Below are 20,065 nucleotides of genomic sequence, written 5' to 3'. Positions count from 1 at the left end.
CTGTGAGATTCGTTTGGTATGTTGATTTTTTTTGCACCCTTGTGAACTATCAGTCCTTTTGTCTCTCTGCTGATTTATTTACAGCTTATTCTCTTTTGAAAGAGTAATTAATGTGTTTATAAACCTGTATTAATTCATTCAGATCACAAAACCAGCAACATTTAAAGACGAAGAAACAAAAGACAGTGGTTTAAATTAATGTTTTATTTTGGAAAAAGAAGCTCTAAAACAAAAGTCGCCAAGAAATGTAAAAGTCCAATTTTAAAAAAAATTACAGTAGGCGAATAAGCAATGCCTACATAACTGCATTTCAGTCAAGGTTGAATGGTATTGGTGTTAAGCTGACTTCTCTCCATAAAGTTTTGAGAGCACATTTTAATGTAGAGAGAATTGTCGTGTGTACATAACGACAAAAAAGAAAAGAAATAAAACACAGAAATAAGAAGTAACTAAGACGTGTCCTGTAGTCATGTTAGGAGCCGTAATTAGCCTCGTCGAAAGCTTTGCGGGCTCTCTTCAGCTCCTCGTTCATGGTCAGAAGGTCTTTGACTCTGGCGAACTTCCTGGGGTCTTTCCGGATCAGGTAAACTATGTCCTCCACCTGGACGCGACCCTGGCGTCCGATGGACATGGCTTTGTGAGTCATCTCGGTGATGAACTCGATCACCAGGTCCTCCAAGATATCCACCGACTCTGTGTAGGGATTCTGATCGTCTCCAAATCCGTACATCATACACCGGAGCTCCTTGGAGAAGAGCCTCTTTCTTTTCCCGTGGCCGACGTCCACCCCAGCGGACCCGTCGTCCACCTCCTCGTCGAAGCCGGCCTCGTCCTCCTCGTCCGCCATTCTGCTGAAAACACACGCGGAGAGATCGGTGTAACTAGGCAACGAGCGCTGCGTGAACTTTAACGTTGAGCTAGCGTTATTTAAAACATAAAACCTCAGAAAACTAACTACTCACCTTTGTCAGGGCAGAATCACAACAGGCTGCTGTCTGTGTTGACTTCCTCCTCACTGTCTTTGACTGCGGAAATGACTTACCAGCAGAAAAGAGGCTTACCATTCAAGATGCTGCCCCTAGCGGTGATTTATCCTAACTCCGATTCTTTTGACTCTTGATTCGTCCAGTGTTAATATTTACAGTGTATGAGTTATACATACACATTTAAAGTGCTCTATTCAGTCTACTTAATATTTAGCAAGTTTATAAAAATTTAGTTCAGATTATTTTGCTAAGTGTTTTTAATTATTTAGAAACGTGCTAAATATTTAGAAATCAGGATATTTGTAACATTTGTAACATTTATAGTTGTCAATAAAATTGTCTTACATTTGTAGCAGAGCCATATATATCTCTCTATATGGCTCTGATTTGTAGTTGCTGTTATTTGTCACGTTCGTAACTTTACAATCGGCGCCCCTTATGTAAGTGGATCATCCTGCCTTGGGAAAAAACTCAGGTTTGCAATAAGTTTGCAAACAATAAAATAAATGAATAATGATTTCTTCTGGGCTTCGTGTGCGTCGTTTTTAAGTTCAACCAAAAGGGGGCGGTAGCGGGCAGCGACAACCAAAACAGTTCAGTCACAATGTATCAAATAATTCTACTTCCTGGCTGGTAACGCTTATGCCGAATTAAAGAAAGGTCCGCGCTGAGTCAAGAAACGTCTTTGTTTGTTATGCATGTGACTTGCAGATGGGGAATGAACAAGGTCTTTGTTTTTGGACTTTAAGCTGAATGGAGTTCAGTCTGCACGTCAATGACACGACGACGTCTCTGTGGCACTGTGTACTCTGTCACTGCTCACACAGGACGAGTGACGACAAGCGTGGTGTCCCTCAACACGTCTGATAAAACACCGAATTTTCTCTCTTTTATTATTAAACAGAATAAAGCCTATCGTTGTACATAGGAAGCTCATGTCCAAACGGGATGTGTCCCTTCAGTGAGCCCAGGTAACAACTGGACCTGTTAAACGTAGCAGAACAACCATCTGGTGAGTTTTATCCTTACTTTAACATTTACTAACAGGGACTTTATCAGCCAAAACAAGCAGATTACGTCCTTTTTTGTTATATTTAAAACACCCATGTTCTGTTTAATGAGTTGTTATCAAAGTACCTTCAACGCTAGCTGTCATTGTTTACAGCTAACTTTAGCAGATGCTGTTTTTTACATTTTTTAATTTTATAATAATAATAATAATGACATTAAGTAACCTCTGCAAGTTCCCCCCCTCGGTCTCTCTTCCTGCTTTCATGGTTGTGCTCTTTCTTCACAGGAAGGGTTGCACATTCATTGTTGAGATGAACTCTCCAAAGTAGCAGTCTCTGGTGGACCACTTTTATGGCGTGTCCTGTCCAGTTCTTCTGCCGGGGGCTTCGCACTGTCGGATTAGTTCTCCTTTACTATGCCTTCTCTATAGGCATCACCTTCTATAACAAATGGCTGATGAAGGTAAGTGAAGAAATGCATTAAATACAAACGATCAGTCCCAAAACTTTTCCTAAGCGCAGGCCAAGCATGCTTTCTACTAAGGATGATTCATGTAAACAGTCTTGTTTGTACTGATTCTGGGTCTCTGGTTAACAGTTTGTGTGTAATGGTACCTCAAAATAGATTTACACTTTAGTTCAATAGTCAAGGATTTATTAGCACTTGCTTATGATATGAATTGATATTATAAAAATGGCATTTAAAAGATAACTACCTCACGTTTACTTTATCATCCTTTTGCACTAGTCACCACTGCACTATTATCTTATTTAGTCTTGTAAATATTAGTCTTTAATTACTTGTTAAAATGTTCAGTTAATTATTTAATATTTACATTGTACAGAGAGAGCACAGTCTACCAAAGTTAAATTCCTTGTTTGTTAAACATAGCTGGCCAATAACGCTTATTCTGATTAAAAAATGAGAAAATATTGTATTGCTGTGCAAAGATTTGATGAAATATCCCAATGAAACCTGTGACCCACACCTTTAAGTGTTAACTTTCTATACATGAGGAGGTCGAGGATGTCATTTTGCACCACTGTCTCAGGGGGAAATAACCTTAAAAAGAAGCCAAAAGACAATGGATAAGTTATGACCACGAAGCCATCAAAGATTACTGTATCTATTTTCTCTCGCAGGATTTCCACTACCCCTTGTTCATGACGTTGGTTCACCTCACCATCATCTTCTGCCTTTCAACTCTGACACGGAGGGCCATGCAGTTATGGACAGGGAAACCACGCATCACTTTAAACTGGAGCGATTACCTCCGTAAAGTAGCACCCACAGGTGAGATTGAGGCAGAGCTCTCAGAGTTGTAAAAAATGGATCAGATGGAAGCACATTCAGAGTCTTTAGTCAGTTCTTATCATGCTTACTGACTGAAAACGTTTTCAGGGGAAGATACTTGCTCCTACAGCACACTGGCTAAAGTTCAAATTGATAAAAAAAAAAAAAAGATTACATCACTCTTAAGAGGACAGTTGAAAAGCCTTATGGTCTAACAGAGAGAAACCACCACAACTAAGTAGATTCACTTTTTATGGTGTAAAAAATCCATCTTAGTTGCTTATAAAAGCAAACCTGACTATCAACACAAAAATGACCTCTTTTTCATAATGTTATATTGACGCTGGGACCGCTCTTGCGGGGTTGAATAATTGTTTGCATACAACTAACACTACTTACAAACGGGCGAAAATGACAAAGAAATAAGAATTACTGCTTTGTCCCAAATGTACCTTAAAAAACATCTTTCAGCTTTAAAGGTCCTATATGTAAGTTATCTACTGAGTTAAATCATAACATGACCTAAACATGCTTTGTTGAAGTGCTGGTTTCTCTGTCAACAATGCAGCAGTCAGTATACTGTAGTTCCCCTTCAAAGTGTTGACTCCAGTGGGCAGAATGGTTTGTTTTTGCTTTGTCAAGAGAAGGGAGAGGTCGCTCCTCGATTTGTCAGGCAAATAGCACACCAACAGGTGCAGCAGTGAAGGAAGTGGGCAGATTGAACTGATCACAGATGTCACTGATTCTATCCGACCAAAGAGCCTCGACATCTTTCTAACAATCTCCACGATCTTTGAAAACAAAAAACCTCAAAAATTATTAGGTTTCACTGTCATGTATAAAAATGTGAACTATTAAAACTGATCTATCTTCATCTGTTCACAATTGAAAGTCTTAAAATAGGGACACAAAAATGGGTTGCTTCTAAAAGTTGTACATTCTGCCCCCTTTACCCAGCCTTGGCAACAGCTCTAGATATTGGACTCTCCAACTGGAGCTTCCTCTTCATCACCATTAGCTTGTAAGTTTACAACTTGTGTTTTTTTTTTTTTTTATTCAAACATACAACTTCCATATGAGCTGACCATCTTTAGGTTATCAAGGTTATATTTGTGAAACTATTCATTGCTTCTTCCTTTTGTTGTGTACCATCCAAGGTACACCATGACCAAGTCTTCAGCTGTGCTTTTCATCCTCTTTTTCTCCCTGGTCTTTAAACTGGAGGAGCCGGTGAGAGACCTATTGTACATACTGAACTTCAATAGTTTGTTGGAAATGATTTTTTGATGACACAATGCCCGAACTAAACTGATTTCTGTCTTCCTGATTCTGTCCATCTGTGACACTCACAGAAGAGAGACACTTTATTTATACCAGAGGAGATGCTTTGTTTTTTTATTTGGAGGAAACGGTTACAAAAAGAAGAACAGAAAGTCCAGTAATGTAACAAACCAAACATACATAATGATTACTATCTAGTATTATAACACATTTCTAGTTACATCTGTATTATCAACAAGTGGTTCAGGATTGTCCAGGAAATAAGAACAATGCATATCATAATACCCTCTCATCGTAACTTTCTCCCACTGTTCATCACCATCTCTCCCTCGTTTCTTTCGCCCAGAACCCATTCCTGATCGTGGTTGTCCTGCTGATCGCCTCTGGTCTCTTTATGTTTACATTTGAGTCGACTCAGTTCAACCTGGAGGGCTTCGTCATGGTGCTGCTGGCGTCCTTCATAGGGGGGATCCGATGGACCCTCACTCAGGTCCTCATGCAGAAAGCTGAGCTGGGTTAGTTTTCTTGTTGGCTTTTTTTACTCTCATAAACAGCTGAATATAAACAAATCTCTGACTGTGAGCTTACCCAAACTGGAAGCAGCAAGAAAAAAAGATAAATCCAGTGTGTGCAGTCTGATTTTCACTTCACTTAATACCTGAATCAGTTTCCAGATGTTGACATGACACTTGACAATCCTCTGACCATGAGTGAACTGACATGTGCATACATTTTCTATGAAGAAGCCCTTAAGAATGTAATTTATGAATACATTATGTGGTCAAAGCGGTGTATTAATGTAGCTAAGAAAAGAATCACTCGAGAATCTCAAAATAATCTCTGACAGTTCTACAGGTACATCTAAGTGTGTACTTACTTTATTAAAGGTGAAATTTGTGTCTTCTCTTCGAACTTCATGTTCATGTCATTCTCTGTCTCAGGCCTTCAGAACCCAATAGACGCCATGTACCACCTCCAACCTCTCATGTTCCTCGGCCTCTTTCCCCTCTTCCTGTTTAATGAAGGTGAGTGTTGTCTTCAGGTGGGATTTGTCATCATCTCTCAGTTGCCACTGCTGTGAACTGAGCTTTCATATGCTCGGGGTCAATGTATATATCCCTGTAATATAACCTGTTATTAACATACAGTCTGTTAATATACGCTACGTTCACAGACTACACTTCAAAAGGGATGTACAGCTTCCAACAATCGTGCAGATAACCATGCTGTAAAGAGATTTATGACTACATACTGTTTACATTTCAGTCCAGGAGGCACTTTTAACATTTCAAGTAGAGTAGGCAAGGAGTTTATCACAGACAAGACCCCCACTTTAGCATCTCCCCCCGCCTCATCCCTTGATATGTCTGACAAACAGCAAACAAGCCAACAGGTGTTGCTGCGATGTAAGCGGTTCAGATAGATCTGAACAGATCTAAACAGCCTCTGTGATTTTCTATTAAACTCCACGAGCAGAAATGTGGTAAAACGAGGATGGAGAGAAGTTAGAGCGCAGAGAGGTTGCACATCTCGTCTGGAGAGGAGGGGGCTGTCTCCAAGGTTTTGACTTTTGACTGCAGTAACCTTTTTTCAACACTAGGTGTCAGAGTTGAATATTGCTTCTTTAAATGGACTAATATACTCTATTGTCACATTGTAGGAGCCATAATGTTTTTTCTTTTTTTATCATAGTTGATTTGATTTGGTATATTTTGCTCCTTATATGGGTTTGAGATTGTTTTCTGGTAATTATCAATTAGGCGTGTTTGAAATATTTTCTGTTATCGTCATCGTATCGTATCTGTCATCGTCACCGCCATCATCAGAATCGGTTTTATTGCCAAGTACGTTTACATATATGAGTAATTTGTCTTGGTGTATTGGTGCGAAAGAAAAAACAACGCTAAAATAACAAGTACTTCAATAAAATAATAATAAAATTTGAGAAGCAATTGCCAATATATAAGATAGAGTACATCATTGTTTTCTTATCATCACTGTAATCACAATCATCTTTGGACCTGTTGTTTAGAAATACCTTTTTTTCCCTTTTTGGTTAAATTAATGTACGAACATGTCTGGACTTTTGGAGTTTTTTATACGAATGAGTCATAGGTACAAACTCACTTCGTCTCTGCAGCACTTTACAATCTTCAGCCGCCACAATACACATAGTTAGTGTCCCGTCCATATAAAGCATAATAATAATACCTGACTGGAATAAACAGGCATTTTAAAATTTTAATTTTATGATAGAGAGTAATTATTATAATTATTATTCTTGGGCTAACAGTGCAGAACAGTGCACATGTTCGGAGATGCAGTCTCTCTGCTTCCAGCATTTCCTGTCTCTCTTCAGCTGGCCTGTCTGATGAAGGCCACAGACCCCAATAAATAACCACAAAAACAGTCATGGAAAACAACTATAATACTGAGTATACAAAGAAAAACTCAGGTAGCCTGAATATTTAGACACTAATTTTAAACTCATTTGTGGTTCATGTAAGGTCTATAAGACTTCAGAGGAAAATCAATGAAACATTTGGGAGTAAAATGTTTTCAATCAGCGTCATCATGACCATTGTTTTGTGATTATTTGAAAATACCTGTATAATGTAATAGGTTGAATTGAAGATTATGGGACTATAAATGATCAGTTACTAAAACAACCCGTTGATCTTTCTGTCTTTTTTCCAGGACTCAGCATCAGCACCTCTGAAAAGTTATTCCGGGTGACCGAGCTTTCACCTCTCCTATATTCGCTCTTCACACTGAGCATCGGCGGCTTGCTGGCTTTTGGTTTGGGCTTCTCAGAGTTCCTGCTGGTCTCCAAGACCTCAAGCCTCACTTTATCTATATCAGGGATCTTTAAGGTACTTACCGGTCTCTCTGTGTTGTATGGCTCGATTGAAAAGCTAAGGCAAAAAATAAAGCCCCATCACGTGTTTTTAATCGAGACTGAACAGTATTTAGATAAGTGAAATGAATTTTAATTACAGCAACAAATCATGAATGGAATAATATCATACTGTTCATACATAGCAGGTCTAGACTTGGCCTGTTAAAAGATTAATTACAAAGAACTTTCAATTTGCAGATGTAGCTTTTAAAAAGGTTTAATCGAATTGGACAGGGGTAGAAAAAAACTTTTTTTCTTTTTTTTAGTTCGTCTTTAATGTCTACTTTTATCCCACAGCTTTATTTTTCTGCTGAGTAAAGGTGATTGAAATACTGAAAGGGCTGCTCTGTTCTAGTCGTGTTCAGACTCATCGATGACACCCTCCCTTAATTCCTTTGATTGTCTTGTTTGTCTGTAGGAGGTGTGTACTCTGCTTTTGGCAGCATCTCTGATGGGAGACAAAATGAACTTGCTTAATTGGCTGGGATTCGCTGTGTGCGTGTGCGGCATTTCATTACACGTGGGACTCAAGATATATTATTCCAAAAGTAAGTGTTCATTTTATTATGATTATTCATTATACTGTCAACACGTGTCAACTTTCACAAATCAATGTTTACAACATCCCCACTGACAGGCTGAACAATCTAGAAATATTCAGCTTTAAATTATAATGACACTGTTATATCTTAGTGTTCAATGGTTTTATTTTTTAAGTAAAAATGACTTCTATTGTTTTTACAGTTAATATCCACTTTTTGTTAAAATCAAACGTGTATCATTTCAAAAGTTTAACTGCTGAGCACAAGATGCAGTCAATTGTTCAGTTTTTAATTTGATGACATCAATTAGTAACAAATGTTATCTCAAGACATTCTACATGAAAAGAGACAGTCTGGACCTAACCCCCTTTTTAGTATTATTTACAAAGACCCAGCATTAATCCCCCATGAACAGGGGGAAGGAGAAACACCTTTACACATCTGAACCCCTGAGTTGATTCAGATTCATTTATAACAGCGGTTTGCTGTCGGACTGACAAAGTGGGATGGAGGGAGAACAGACTTCAGGCTTCACGGGTCCAAATAACATTTGTGTCGTGCTCTGGCTCAACACAGAACACATCATGCCCAGTAAGCCACATCCTCAGATGGGAAAACAAACAGCACCACAGTATGAACCGTATCTTAAAACACCGGATGTCAGTACATGACATGATTATTAAAGCTGCACTCTCAGGTTAGAGGTTAAAGGATACATTTACAAACTGAATTTTGTTATGCTATGCAAGTGTCCGTCATCTTTACCATTTGTTTTAGGAGAAATAACCCCACCTCATGGCCACTACTGAATTGGGAAACCTTCCCCCTTTTGCAGTTAGATGTGAAACACAGTCTTCAATACTGTCAATCTGAGCATGCATCATGCTGCACTGTGAAGCTCAACATCCACGCCAAGAATTGTCTATAAAACATTTTCCATTGAAGGAGCATTGATGAAGTAATGAAATAACAATTTGTCCTATATTCCCTCAGGCAAAGGCCATTCCTTAAGGCAGCTCAACAGTAAGAGCCCAGAGCTTGAGTTGCCCTTACTGCGGCAGAATGGAGGCGAAATAGAGGATTCAGCTGCTGAAGAAGACGAGGAACAAGAAATCACTCTGCACTGACCTCAAAGGATGCACGCCGATGAGGTTTAGAACGGCTTCATGACACTCGTTCCTTTACAACTCATCCATCACGTGGTCTGATCTGTGATGTCAAAGCCTTCAACTGTTCAGGTATCACTGCCAAAAAGAGAGAGGGAACAGTCCGTGTCACCCCTTTCCTAATCCGATCATGTTTTCAGTCCAGACAAGGACCTCCGCATCAGCTGTACATCCACTGTGGACTTGACACAACAAGTTATGGTCTTTTGCCTTAGGGAAGCATCACTAATGTAGCTAATATATTATAACGTCAACTAAATGTGATGGATGGAGGGAAAAAAAGGGACACTGACACCTTAAGTTCTCGTACAGTGAGCTATTTTGCTTTAACATAGCTATTTTCAAAACGTGTGACGTTGTGGAAATATCTTCAGATCAGGTCTGGAAGCAGATTTCTTAGAACAATAACCTTACTTTCAAGGTCTGCGCTGCTAACAACAATGAATTATTCATTTCAGTTAAGCAATGAGCTGGAGAGATGTGAAAAGACTGCGCCTTGATGTGCCTTCGAAACCTCACAGCAGTCGAGAAGACTTCTTTTAAGAGCTGTTTTTAAAATTCATTCTGACTCAATCAGCTGTTGAAATGACTTGAGTTCAAAGCTTTTTGAGAAGTAAATCTATTTGAATATTTTTTATTGATTTTCTGGAAGATGCGTCATTGTTGCACTTCTGTTAGAAATAAAGAGAAAAGGTCATTTTTCATTTCAAATAAACCTGTGAAAACTAATGTGTAGCACACTTTGAAAAGTCATACCCGTCTCCCTCTTTCTTTCATCGCAGGTTTTATTCAAGTCAAGATGCAAAGCTAACTTTAACTGATCATTGTAGAGGTTATCTTTTTCCCTGATTATCGTCTTCCTGCAGCAACTGGTATTCCTCTAATCCAAGTTCCTTTATCGTTAGAAAGACCTGCTTGTACTTTGTACTTAATTTATTTGAAATTTTAAGGCCAGACACTGAGGGAGAATCAACTCAACTCAACTCTATTTATAAAGCACTTTTAGCAGCCACAGCTGGGACAAAGTGCTGTAAAATACATGAGAATAAAGTCGAAATGTCAAGAATGAACGATGTTACAGTGCTAGGTATTTAATAAAAATAAGTCAAACAAGGACATTCTTTCAATGTATTTGTAACAAAAAGTATGTTTCTACCTGGCTCTTATACTGTAATTTAATATACAGTAACTTTAAGATAACAGTAGTGTACACTTGGACATTTAACATCTGTAACTCATGCCTATGACTTACAGATGCTCCCTTTGCTTTAAGAAGCCATGGTTATTTTGCTCACTGGTGAGTCGATTACACAAATAAGCTTGTTTATGATCAACACTGCACCTGGTTGACCTGTTAGCCAGAATTCCTGTGGCAGGGTCAAGTTCCAACTTGGCTGTTTGGAAATTGTTTAAGCTTGTATATTGCAGATTTAATGTAAAGCCCCTTTTGGCACTAAGCATTTGCCAAGAGGTCACAGAAGTCACTGACAACAGCAGTAGTCTACTATGCCCAGTGTCACAGGTATCATAGTAAATAATGCTCTAATCAAATGACGCAGATTAAATTCAAAAAGTGCACGAGACAGCAGCTAGTCCCCGGAAAACGCGTGCCCCTGTTGCGTTTATTCAAGGTGTGCTTAGTGGAAACAGGTCGAAGTTGCACTGTTGCCACGCCCATGTTGAAGCTACGGATCGGCCTCGCTTCTCGGATTTCACCCTGAGGAGTTCAGATAGAAGTTGATGTGAAGAGAGCTGCCTTCACAATCAAGCGGAACTGGCGCGTGTTGACATCCCACCCCTGGAATGCTCGTGCTCAGTCTCTCTCTGAAGGAAGGAACGTGCACGCAGGTAGCGACCAGGTAAGACCCTCACCTGGCTGTCTGACACGGCGACAAAAAAGTAACTAAAGGCTTTTTAGTTTGGCTAAAACACAGCTTGTTGTTTGCCCTCTCGCAACCTTCTCATATGTTCACTTTATCCCTGAGGTGTCAGTTGTCCTCCATTGTTTGAAACTGCTTTTTAAAAAAGCTTCCACAAGTAGAGTAGCCTACAAAGTTAAATAGAAAACATTTTGAAGTTATAGATTCAAATTTTTAAAAGTGTTGTCGGATTTTACTGGTAGTAATTGTTGAATATACACGAATTAAAATATATAGCTTTTTTCAAGAAACGCATGCAACAATTAAATAACAGGTAGGCTCCTTTGCAAAACTGCAGACTAGCCACTGCTTAACATTTGTAAAGGCCACTGTGTTCAATTCGCTATTTTAACTCATTAAAAGGCCAACTGAGTACCTTAAAGGTTTAGTGGAGTTCAAGCTTCTCCTCCATTGGTTTCATTGTTGTGCAGCTGAGCTCAAACTAAGGGCAGAAAAGATGTCTGACTCTGAATATAGACCACAATAGTTTTTACTAAAGCTCAGGGATACACAGAGGTGTAAAATCAGACAGTCATCAGTTGCGATTAATGAGGCCATATTTTACATTTGACAAGATTAGACATGATTAAATTGTTGTGCTTATAAATGCTGTTGCTTTTTTTCTGCACATGTTGGTGCAGATGATACTTATGGGATATATGCAATAATCCAGCTGATTCTGATACCAATGTTTTTTTCATGACTTCTTTTGGTGGATGACTCCCTCAATGCCAACAAGTCACTTCCTCTGCCCTGTCTTCAGGGTCAGTATCAGCCGATACTGATGTAAAACTGATCCATCTGTCCATCCCTAGTTAATATGAATGTTATTTTTGATCAGGGCAACTGGACTGAAAGTCTGCTGCATATGCTCGTATTAATGCTGTTAAATAAAACAGATAGTGTAAAGTTAAGTGTGGTTTATCTATGATAGTGCTATGTTTCTTTTTTAAAGCACCTTATTTATATGCCCAGTATTTGAAAATGGCGTAAGGCAAAAGAGGGAACTGCACACAGTGAGTAGATCCAACATCCATGTCTGACAATACAAGTCTTTTCCTTAAGGCAGGTATGCGACATGCAGCTGAAGTTCCAGCTCAAACATTTGACAACATTCAGGCAAGCAGAAACACGAAACATGAGTAAAACATACAAGAAGAGTTATACTGTCGCACGTCACATCCTGCACATGGCTGTATATCTGTCTGAAGAGCCTTGAGGCAGGATGGAAATGTCTCTTCAGCGGTGGTCCGTCTCGTCATAAGGTCTATCGAGAGAAGAAGAAGGTTCAGACATGAGCTCATTAATCAACTGAAGTCGACACAATACATAGAGAGCATTTTACCTTTATTATTCTTTTCTTCTGTTTGTTGTTATTCTTTTTCCTAAACTGTGACTTGAGGTGAATGTTGATTGTTTGCTTTTCTCACCAGTCCCTTCTTCTCTCTCTTTTAGCCAATGATCTATGGATTCCACTTTAATAACATAGCTACCAGACATTTGATTGTAGCTTGGTTATTTTCTTTCCTGCATTTTATTGAACAATATTTGTATTCACTGATAAGAAAAGTCTGATATTTTGACATTGTTTCTAAAGAGCACCTGCCTAAATAACTTCCAACCCTGCAGGTCTCCAGCATGTTTAAAAATCATTGAACACATTTAGCTTTACTTTGTCCGAGTCAGTGAAATTTGATCCCAACGTGCTGTGTATCATATGCAGGAATTGGTTGCAAATATTCTTTCTTTCTATAAGAGAAAAGCATGAAATGTAATGCACAGTTAAAGATGGGAGTCTTACGTCACACTCTCTGCTGTCCCTCTGAGGTGTGTTAGTTTTATGGGCTCTTAAAGTGCAGCGTGTTCGTTAATGTGTGTGTGAGTGTGTGTTATTAGCTGTGTGAAGTTGAGGGTCTGTAATGTGGACAAACACTGTAGCACCTATACTTTGTGGCCGCCATAAAAGAGTTCCCATGGGAAAAGGTGAGGGGCTGCATTTGTTGGTGCAATGTTGTTGTTTTTTCTTTTTCTGCTGTTTGGAAAACAAAGAAAAATGATTTGACAAAGGTTTGTGTCTTGCTGTCCACTTCGACTCAATTGTACGATACCTTACTGTTTTTTAAAAGAATCTTTACAAAGTCGTTAAAATAACTTTTTTTGCGTAGTTCATGACTGAAATAACTAACAGAGATGATGATTGTATTATTTGTTACCATAACTTCTCTGCAGGGACCAAATGTCCATGTATTTGACCAACACTGCCTGTCTTCTTCTATGTAGTCATTAGTATAGATCATCACTATAATTATTCTAAAAGCATGCAGAGAAGTGGTTTAATGCTGTTTTAGAAGTCATCCTGCTTGGTTCATTATCCCAGTGTAATTTATAGTTTCTAGAAGGCATGTGATCTGGTGAATTTTGCCAATATTGGATAGGACAGTGGAGGAAGTATGAAACCAGAGAGAGAGAGAGCGAGTGAGGACACGCGGGAAAGGATCCACAGGCCCGACTCATACCCCAGCTGCCCATTTGATCGCTATAGTTTCCGTATATTGGACGCGACCAAACCACTAGACCATCTGCACCCTGAATTTGATCTTCTTTTTTAACAAACTACTCCACTTACCGTAATACATTTTGGGTAACCTGATGTAGTTGAGCTTCTTCCTGTGTGATGTAGCTTGGACAGCTATGTTTTTATTTCAGCTTTCCAAACTTCCCGTAGAATACGAGAATACAGATGATGCTGCAAACTATTCAGATTTATTTCACAATTAGATAAGAACAACAGTCCAAAATCAAATATATTTACTGTTTTCTATAGTTTAAAAGACAGTAATGAAGAAAATCTTCACAAATGATGAACTAGAATAACACAAGTCTTAATATCTTTCCTTGAAACATTAATTTACTGAGTCCCTTCCTTGGTCACACAATCATTTTTACATGTTAAGTTTCTGACTATTAAAAGAAGAACACATCATCATTCAGCTACGTCTTATTAATTTGGCATCATGAGCTGATTTATTTTTTTTACTTTTCAAGTTATTTAATTCAGATTAAATGTGTGTTTGGTATTTTTTCTTTTACATTGCCAGACTCCACTCATGTCTCTGTCATCATCATCGTCATCGTCATCGTCATCGTCATCATCATCATCGTCTCTCTGCCTCATGCTGAGGTTGCTGCTGAGTGTCCTGCTGCTGTCCTCAGGGGTCCATGGCCAAGGTACAGTGCTTTTCGAGTACCTCTTAAATCACAGCATGCCCCATACACCGCAGGATGTGGTGGGGAAGTTGGGACCGAACAGGTTCTAGAAAATCATCTCTGTTGAACTGTTGCTTGTAACATGTCAATTTAGTGCCCGTAAGTGTCTGTTATAAGGAACTACCTTTTTTTTTTTTTAGGACAGCTATAGAGAGACAGAAAATGTGATAGAGCTTAAGTGATTTCCCCATTAGATTTTTCCCCAACATTCCTTTTATTAATAATAATCAAACTATTCATAAAGGTAAGGGTCAGCAAGACTGGACCAAACTGAAAAATGATGGCCCAAACCAGTTATTTTTGTCAGTAGATATGTAAGACCTTGACCTCAGTCTCTCTAAATTCCTCTATAGACCCTGTATGATTCTTTGTTGGGCACCCAAGAGGACGGGGACCCTTCCTGGGCCCCTGGCCTAAATCCACAGGAACACACTCACATTACTGAGGGTCATACACTGTAAAGAAGCGATGAAGACAACCTTCTGTGATTCATGGCTTCACTCTTCTGTCTTCTTTGCCCACCCATCTTCCTCTCCATCTGTAACCCTGCCTCACTGTAACTCTACGACGTTCCTCTGACATGCCCTTTGACCCCTCTAGTCCCCAACAAACGTCCTGTTCCTGTTTCTATACCAGACAAGAGGACAGGGCATGCTTTGATGGCTGAGGGGGCAGCTGGAGAGAGGGATGGTCAGAGGGTGGGAGGATAGAAATATGAAAGACACTGCTTGTTGGGAAACCCCTGCTGGAAATTATGCAGATGATGTTGAAAACAAGAGATTGATTTGATTTAAGGAGAAGGATATGAGGCCGCGCTGGAAAATGGGAGGAGAGAAGAAAGCACAGATTGTTTCTTTGATCTCAGAAAAGTCTGAAACTGTCATGATCTTCTTCTTTCTCTCGACCAAACTCTTACACCAGACACACGTACACATTAAAACTGGACTTTTTCTTTTCTCTGTCTCTGTGACTGTCAAGGTCGTCTTAAGCTGACCGTGCTGTCCGAAGACAGACTGCAGATGAAATGGAAGGAGGCTGAAGGACCCGTTCAGGGCTACAAGGTCCGAGTGAGACCAATCTCAGGTGAGTTGTGGAAAAGTTCTGAAAGCAATCCATCCATCCATGAGCTGACTCCTTCATCTCGTCGACAAACCAACACAGGCCCAATGCAGAGGTTGTCAGCAGTTCTGATAGTCCATGCGTTGCAATGCCACGTGTTAAAAGTCATACAATCTCTGTTAATTTAATTATAGTAATGAAAGTGCAGAAGATTTATGTAAGAAACAACAGACTCAGCATATTTTTCTACCAAAAGCTGTCTTCAGCATGGTTTAAATTGCGTGAATATGTTGAAACGTTGCCAACATATTTGTGTAATTGAAACAGTGTGCAGAAGTATGTCTTCAATTTTAGTAATTAAAACATGGCGTTACGAAAGGTGGGGTGCCGTGGACTTCAGTTTCTTTTGCTAAAGGTATCGAAGCATGAATCAGTATCGTTTAATATTTACTAGTATTATATCTAAGTTTAAGACTCTTGTTCAGTGACCACCCTTTAATCTATGGAGAATTCAGTTGATCAAAGATAAGTTAAGGAAAATGGTAATTAGAAGAAGAAGTTGGTAAGGTGGTGTTCAACACGTTAGGAAGCATGTCTATTTGTACAAAGAAACACATTTCAGACTCATCCAGATTTGGGTAAGTGTGATGATTTTAGAGATCTCCTTTACAATGTTTGACACTGATCTTTTTTCGTGTTTTTGCAGCAGAAATGGAGAACTTGCACCTTTTGTGTTATTGTGGCTCTTATTCCAAACCGTACACATGGATTAATGGTCTAAATGATATAGATCAGTTGTCCGTTTTTTCACAGAAATTCAAAAATAAATTAAAGTACATGGACATTTGTTGTATGGAAACATGTGATGTTTAGAAGACAATGGGTGTAATGTCAGAGCACTGCAGCCTGATCACATGTGCAGATTTATTACACAATGTGCAATTGTTGTCAAACATGTCAGTTGTGCAGGATGACAGATGTCTTTTTCAAGCATCTGCAGCATCAATAATAACCTTTCAGAAATCATGGAGCAACAAACGCGTGTTCTTAATTTTCCACGTTTTGTTACTGTACTGAAAAGCTTACATAACTCAGCCACAACAACACACACAAGCAACTCTCAAAACATGCTGCATTCGTTTTGCATTTAGAGAATACATGTGAAATAAGTTCCTTTTATTGTTTATTTATTTTAATTAGTTGATTCAACGTTACAGTCATTTCCATATCATGCCGTACCTGCCTTCTTTTTTTCATTTGCAATGTTCTTGTTCCTTCTTTTGATCACAGGTATATGTCCAAACCATTTTGCGGACTGTTAGCCTTCAGCTGTCTGTAATCATTTGGCTTTGTTATTCATAATTGTTCATAGAAATGGAGCTAAACACATGCTAAGTGGAGCCACACATGGGAAGGACTCCTGGTGTTTCTTTAACTTAATTCACTCTTAAATAATTTTTTGACTCATCATTATTCCAGAAAAAAAGTTCCAAATGACGTACCGTTAGCTGCAAGGAATACGCTCCACCTTCTCAAAAGAGAAGGCAGTGACGGTGAAGGATTACTTTAACAACTTTTGCCTGAGCCAAAAAAGAAAGTCTTGCTCTGAGATCACTATTTACTGCATTTCAATGAGAGAACCAGCACTGGATTGTTGCATGGATGACAACAGAGGCAGGAGCAGCTTTCTCTCCAAGACTGCATCCAAATAATATAAGAACACGTAAGTTAAAACATTACAATGAGTCTGAGGATGAAGTCTTTTGGAACTTATTTCATCTCAAATCATAGGTACAGGAAGTATGTGTACTGAGGCTGCTTCAGCACCAATTAAAACCAATTAAAACCATGAGCTTTGAAAAACATTTACACCACACATATAGGTGTCACAGACGGGTGGTGTTGGTCCTATCAGACCTTACAGAAGACCGAGATGTTTCTCACTCACTGCTCTGTTAACAATAAATGTGAACTGGTATGGCCTATCACCAATCTTAATTAATACTAATTAAAATGGAAAAATACTTTTTTACATAACGGCATGTATCTACCATTTAGAGAGTCAAGACATAAAATGCATTTCAGAAATCCAAAGCAAATCTGAACATTAACTTTTTATAAAAGTATATTTCTGCATTTGAAGCCTTGCGTCTCCACAGCGCCTTTTATCTCACTGTGATTCTGACGGCATTTAAGTATCAGCTCTGTTGCTCCACAGGCGATGGTTTGGATAAGAATTCGGCTCCCTCCTTCTCATCTTTGATTCTTCCTGCCCTTCTTTCATAACATTGTTTTCTCTTTGTCAGCTCCTTATCACTCATTCCACAATGTGCAGCTAAGCCTGGGCTTGTTTAAGAGAGAGACAGAAGAGGGGCTTAGAGGAAGAATTCAGTCCAACGTGAGACTTGACGGCTAGGATCTGAATCTGATCCGGGGGGGGGGGGGGGGGGGGGGGGGGGGGGTTCTTAAAGAGGAGGAAGGAGTAGTAACCTCCCTGAGGCTGTTTGTGTCATTCCATGTATGCTGTTATGTTTTATGCATATGGAGGTTTTATTATCTTGCTGAGTTGGATGATGTCTTGTTTGTCATGCATTATGAGCCCACTTAGTTTTTACTGATATTTGTTTAACTGAACATCAGTCTAATTTGAATATAAGGTCCTTCCTGGTTATTCTCAGAAATCACATCAGAGAAATCTGTCACTCCCTCTGACCACCCCTGGGGTTCAAAATTTGGAGCAATAATTGAAGTCCAGCTGATTTGTAGATTTTAATTTGGCCAGTTCTCTATTCAGCCAGCTTCACAGTTCTCAGGTTTGTTTTTAAGTGATTTAACGTCAACTCTGAGAGTGGACAAATAGTCCCTGGATGCTGCACAGAGAGGTTTTTTGCATTTATTCGATGTCCTTTCACAAACAGGTTCACAACAAGAAGTCAAGAACGTGTGGTCTTACTCTATGTCGAGTTTAAGTTCCTTTAAGCCAGTTGTTATTTTTAGACTTTTTTGCTGATTTGTAACAATAACTTTTCCAAATATTCCATTGGTATCTTGGTGTCACCCCCTCATGCTTATTCTTTTTTCTATACATCAACCTTCTCTCCTCTTTTCCAGAGGTGCCACAGCCAGAGCTGATGCTGACGACTACAAGAGGTCGGGCAACAGTGGCCGGACTGGACTCCAGCCAGGAATACAACCTCCAAGTCCTTGTTCTCAATGGGACGACAGAGAAACTTCTTGCAAAGCGACGATTTACTAGTAAGACATTACTAGAATGGGGGGAAAATGTAATGTGGGTGTGTGAGTGTAGAAATACTGGACGGTTAATGAGTACAAACTGACCGCTTCTGAAAGGGAAATCTCTCACACCCCCTGTCCTTAAACCCCCCGAATTAGATAAGGAAAGACACTTAAAAAAAAAACAGCATTGGATCGATGGAGGTAATAAAGTAAGGATCCCTGTCGCAGGACAGAAAGATAGGATAGGCTTCAGAGGGAGTGTCAATAAGAGATTAAAAAAAATCTCATCTTGAGGTTAAACAGAAACGGGCATCTTTTGCAGAGTCTGAAAGCAAAAATAAATCCTTTTTAAGTCTCGAATGAAAATATTCTTGAGACATCACAGCTCAAACACACTGCAATGCTAAACCACCTGGAAGCTAACAGCGAGAATATGTAGCTGGGAGCTAAATTGTAATGTTGTAAAAGTCGGAAGTTAAAATGAGTTACGCGAGAAGGCTGAAAGTTCAAATGCATCGCAAATACCTGAAAGTTGAAATGTGAAACAGGCTGAGTGAGAAGCTGAAATTCATTGATTTAATTTTTTTTGAGCAAAGCTGTAATAATGCTAAACCTGCATTAATGTCAATGGTCGCGAGGGGATTAGAAAAAACTAACATGTTGACTAATAAGTGTGGAGATCCTGACCAGAATTCCCAATGTAAGTGTATTATCAAGAACGAACATATGCAGTCATGCTCACTCAGATTGATGATTTTTTAAAATAGTTTATACATTTTGATTCAACTCAGTCAGTGTTCCCAAAACACGCTGCAGCTCTTGTGGGTACAGTTGGAAGATTTCAAAGTCAACAATAAAATGTAAACCTCTAGAGGAAAAATGACTCTCTAAGCTTCTGTTGACTCAGTTGGTTTTGAGAGCTATCATTGGCAAGACAACAAAGTCATCGAATAGGAAGTGATGCATTTTTTACATTCGTACACTTTTTTTTTTTTGGGAGCATGCACTGGTTCCTCCCAGTCCACACCCCATCTGAACAAATGGATGAATAAACACACACACACACACACACACACGCTTCACTGAGTGAGTGGGTATAAATACTACCTTAGCACAATTACAGACTGAAAATAGGTTTTGTTTGACCCTAAGTGTATACTTACATGAGTTAACTGTGTTCCTGCGTTGTAAAAGCAACTTCTCAAAGGTAACCTTACCACCATAATAACACATTATGTTATGGCTCTCTATTTACGCTGTTGGACAGATAGGGATGGGAAGCTTGCAAAAAGAAGAGTGTGTACAGTGCCGAGTTATTTCAATGAGGAGAACAGCTGTGGGAAAAGGACATTTAATGCAGTGTCACTTATGTTTGGAGGGGATTTAAGTAAGCTTTCCCTAAGGT

The 20,065-nt window shown here is 39.2% G+C and overlaps 3 protein-coding genes across 7 annotated transcripts in view; 2 read left to right on the top strand and 1 right to left on the bottom strand.

The window, feature by feature from the left end:
• Positions 1 to 185: 185 nt before the first annotated feature.
• On the bottom strand, positions 186 to 1,067 carry taf13 (TATA-box binding protein associated factor 13). 2 transcript variants are annotated; one of them, XM_079358736.1, is made up of 2 exons: positions 963 to 1,067; positions 186 to 851 (listed from the first exon to the last, which is right to left on the bottom strand). In XM_079358736.1, the coding sequence occupies exon 2, from the start codon at positions 845 to 847 to the stop codon at positions 473 to 475; it is 375 nt and encodes a 124-aa protein (XP_079214862.1). In that variant the 5' UTR covers positions 848 to 851; positions 963 to 1,067; the 3' UTR covers positions 186 to 472. The 2 variants fall into 2 exon arrangements, with proteins under 2 accessions (XP_079214862.1, XP_079214863.1); XM_079358737.1 differs by having other exon boundaries at positions 186 to 848; positions 963 to 1,065.
• On the top strand, positions 994 to 9,931 carry LOC306833473 (solute carrier family 35 member C2-like). Of its 3 annotated transcripts, none has more exons than XM_079358730.1 (11): positions 994 to 1,084; positions 1,891 to 1,998; positions 2,284 to 2,459; positions 3,140 to 3,290; positions 4,248 to 4,311; positions 4,448 to 4,520; positions 4,918 to 5,086; positions 5,513 to 5,596; positions 7,269 to 7,444; positions 7,889 to 8,018; positions 9,006 to 9,931. In XM_079358730.1, exons 3-11 carry the CDS (start codon positions 2,349 to 2,351, stop codon positions 9,137 to 9,139), a joined length of 1,092 nt encoding a protein of 363 aa, XP_079214856.1. In that variant the 5' UTR covers positions 994 to 1,084; positions 1,891 to 1,998; positions 2,284 to 2,348; the 3' UTR covers positions 9,140 to 9,931. The 3 variants fall into 3 exon arrangements, 2 of the variants coding, with proteins under 2 accessions (XP_079214856.1, XP_079214857.1); XM_079358731.1 differs by having other exon boundaries at positions 995 to 1,084; positions 1,915 to 1,998; XR_013780357.1 differs by lacking the exon at positions 994 to 1,084 and having other exon boundaries at positions 1,110 to 1,998; positions 9,006 to 9,250; positions 9,637 to 9,931.
• A 782-nt stretch (positions 9,932 to 10,713) lies between these two features.
• Positions 10,714 to 20,065, top strand: part of LOC306833541 (collagen alpha-1(XX) chain-like) — a 31,801-nt gene continuing 22,449 nt past the window's right edge. For both annotated transcript variants that reach the window (XM_079358856.1, XM_079358855.1), the window contains exons 1-4: positions 10,714 to 11,037; positions 14,196 to 14,325; positions 15,343 to 15,447; positions 18,535 to 18,678. In XM_079358856.1, coding sequence (XP_079214982.1) covers positions 14,205 to 14,325; positions 15,343 to 15,447; positions 18,535 to 18,678 — 370 coding nt within the window. In that variant the 5' untranslated portion in view covers positions 10,714 to 11,037; positions 14,196 to 14,204. The remainder of the gene's footprint in view (positions 11,038 to 14,195; positions 14,326 to 15,342; positions 15,448 to 18,534; positions 18,679 to 20,065) is intronic.

This window comes from Symphodus melops, assembly GCF_947650265.1.
Source record: "Symphodus melops genome assembly, chromosome: 13".
In the NCBI taxonomy this organism is placed as follows: domain Eukaryota; kingdom Metazoa; phylum Chordata; class Actinopteri; order Labriformes; family Labridae; genus Symphodus; species Symphodus melops.
Note: the sequence above shows the minus strand (reverse complement) of the source record. Positions and strands in the feature narration are given on the sequence as shown.